Source organism: Echinops telfairi, unplaced genomic scaffold (genome assembly GCF_000313985.2).
Source record: "Echinops telfairi isolate 266 unplaced genomic scaffold, ASM31398v2 ScPeMD7_5868;HRSCAF=6743_0, whole genome shotgun sequence".
Lineage (NCBI taxonomy): Eukaryota > Metazoa > Chordata > Mammalia > Afrosoricida > Tenrecidae > Echinops > Echinops telfairi.
Window position 1 is genome coordinate 8426148 of NW_022109767.1, and position 3008 is coordinate 8429155.

Here is a 3008-nt window from a genome sequence, read left to right on the forward strand (position 1 = left end):
ATTGGACATCCCCTCACAGAGGGGTCACAGGGAAGAGATGAGCCAGTCAGGGTGCAGTATAGCACTGATGAAACATACAACTTTCCTCTAGTTCTTTGGTGCTTCCTTCCCCCCACTATCATGACCTCAGTTCTACCTTACAAATCGGATTAGACCAGAGCATGCACACCGCTACAGATAAGAGCCCGAAACACAGGGAATCCAGGATAGATAAACCCCTCAGAGCCAACAAGGAGAGTAGAGATACTAGGAGGATTAGGGGAGGGTGGGGGTAGAAAGGGGAAATTAATCACAAGGATCAACCTAGAACCCCCTCCCAGGAGGACAAATAAAGAAAAAGTAGGTGAGGGGCAATGGAGGATGATGGAAAAAAATATGGAAAAAATAATCTATAACTTATCAAGGGTTCTTGAGGGAGGGCAGGCGGGTGGGCGGAGGCAGAAGTGGGGAGCTAATATCAGGGGCTCAAGTGGGAAGGGAATGCTTTGACAATGATGATGGCGGCATCTGTGTATATGTGCTTGACACATTGGAGGAATGTATGGATTGTGATACAAGATGTAAGAGCCCCCAATGAAAGTATTTATGTTCATCGCCCCAAATGTCTTGAGTTGTGCCTTTTGTCTCTGGTAGTGCTCAAGAAAAGCCAGGGCAGGTCAAGGTACTTGGCGTCCCTGAACGAGGGTTCCATAAGCCTCTTATTAGGCATGGAGCAATTCATTTCTGAGATGTTTCTTCAGCTCATTGTATCTTCCTCTCTTCCCAGTGTGTGCTATGAGCGGGTTCCCTGGTACCCCACGGTGCTAACCTTCGTCCTGTCTGCCCTGTGGCATGGTGTCTACCCGGGATACTATTTTACCTTCCTAACTGGAATCCTTGTTACAGTCGCATCCAGAACGGTGAGCTTCCTTGGGTTGTAGCATCTTGTCCTTCGTCATCCGATGCCTCTATGGTTAACGCCTCTTGGGTCCTAGCAGGAATAGTGAAACATCCAACAGCAACAGCCACACATCTCCCCGGTAGAGAACTCCTTCAATTGGTAAGAACTTGGGGGTCATTGAAAGAATGGTGGGCCACTTCATTTAGTTCTTGTGGACGCCCTGCATTCCTGAATGAAAGGAATTCTTGGAGCAATGGCGACCTTTCCCACCATTGCACACTGTGAACACACAGTCTACTGAGAAGCAGTGGCAGTGATGGTTAATTCGTGGAGCTCTCTTGCGCTTCAATTTGCACATCATTTTCTCATTTCAATCTCCGAATTGGAGGAATGATTCACACACTGTCCATCTGAGCAGCCAGTGCAATGGCAGCCGCAGGAGCTGTGTCCTGTTAGGGACGAATCTGACCTTCCAGCTTATCATCCCCGACCCAGTTGACTTAGTTCCTGAACAGTTCTTCCTGAATTTTATAAGGTTCCGTATCTAGGTTGTTTGGGAGGAGCCCAGGTGACACGGTGGTTAAGTGTTGGGTCAATAACCCAAGGTCAGCAGATGGAAACCCTGAGCTGGTCCACAGCAGAAAGGTAAAGCCTTCTGCACCCATAAAGAGTTTCATTCTCGGAAACTCACTGGGGCAGTTCTGTCCTGTCCTATAGGGTTGCTATGAATCAGAATGTATTCGATGATGGTAAGTGTGAGGTTGTCTGGCTAGCCATCATCTTGTCCTACCTGGTTTCTACTATTGGCTGGTTGTAGAGCTGTATACAAGGAATTAAAAATATGTCTGCCCTTGTGGAAGGAGCTAGAAAATCTATATAGACCCACTTCTGCCAAGTCGATTCCAATTTATAGTCACCCAACGGGATAGAGTAGCAGTGCCCTTGGGCTTTCCAAGAATGCAGTCTTCACCGAAGCGGACTGCTATATCTTTCTCCCTTGAAGGGTCCGGTGGGTTCACACTGCTAAATTTTCTAAGATTTGCAGCTTAGCACTTCCCCAGGGCTCCTGAACACAAATTATCGATTCACAGTGACTTAGTCACCAGATCCAGAGCTGGTGCTCTATGAGAAATCATTAGCAGCTAGGCTAGGATAGTCAGGCAAGTCCCAGAGGACACACATTGTACAAGTCACAGGGCCCCAAAGTGTCTTAGCTCCCTGGGAGTCTCATGCCTCATGCCCACTATTGCCTCAGCTTCCTTTCGTGGTTGGAGGAGCTGTTCTGAGGAGCTCAGGGCTGAGGAGAAGAATTCACCTCTTGCTTTCAGTCTACTTTTGAGCCCTCAGTGCTGGCAGCGAGTCTTCCTTCTGGGTACAATCTAGTCGCACCTGCCCAAACAGCTGCCAACGAAAACATCCGCTGACCCAGCCCTAGCAATGTCATGGAATGGTCTCTTTAGCTAAAGCTCAGCTTCCTTATCTATAAGATGGAGCTGGGAGCCCTGGTGGCACAAAGGTTAAGCATATGGCTGCTAACCGTAAGGTGGGCAGTGTGAACCCACGGAGTGGTTCAGTAGGAAAGGACATGGCAATATGCTCCAATACAGGCTACAACCTACAGGCAAGGAGTCCTGGCAGTGTAATGGGTTAAGTGTTGGACAGCTCCCTGCAAAATGAGTAGTTCGAACCCACCAGTCATTCTGTGGGAGAAAGATGAGGCTATCCACTGCTCTGAAGAGTTACAGCTTCGGAAACTCATGGGAGCAGTTCTACCCTGTCCTCGATCGGTCACTATGAGGCAGCATCGACTTAATGGCAGGGAATTTTCATCATTTTTCTTTAATGGGTAGTTGCACTCAGTCATATAGGGTTGCTATGAGTTGAATTCACTTGTTGGCACCTAACAACAACAACAAATACAGCAACAGAATGCAAGTAAGACTACTTCCGCTGTAGGGCTCGTGGGAGAATCAACAGAGATGATATTTGGGTAAACATTAGTACAGAGCTAGTCTCAACTCACTGCCATCAGCCTTAAGTTGACAGAGTAGAACTGTCCCTGTGGGTATCTGAAACTGGGACTCTTTATGGGAGTAATAATTCTCATCTTTCTCCTGAGGAGTGGCTG

The 3008-nt window shown here is 47.8% G+C and overlaps 1 protein-coding gene across 1 annotated transcript in view; it reads left to right on the top strand.

Moving 5' to 3' along the window:
• Positions 1–3008, top strand: part of MBOAT1 (membrane bound O-acyltransferase domain containing 1) — a 92389-nt gene that overhangs the window by 66605 nt on the left and 22776 nt on the right. The window contains exon 10 of the mRNA XM_013007200.2: positions 767–899. Coding sequence (XP_012862654.2) covers positions 767–899 — 133 coding nt within the window. The remainder of the gene's footprint in view (positions 1–766; positions 900–3008) is intronic.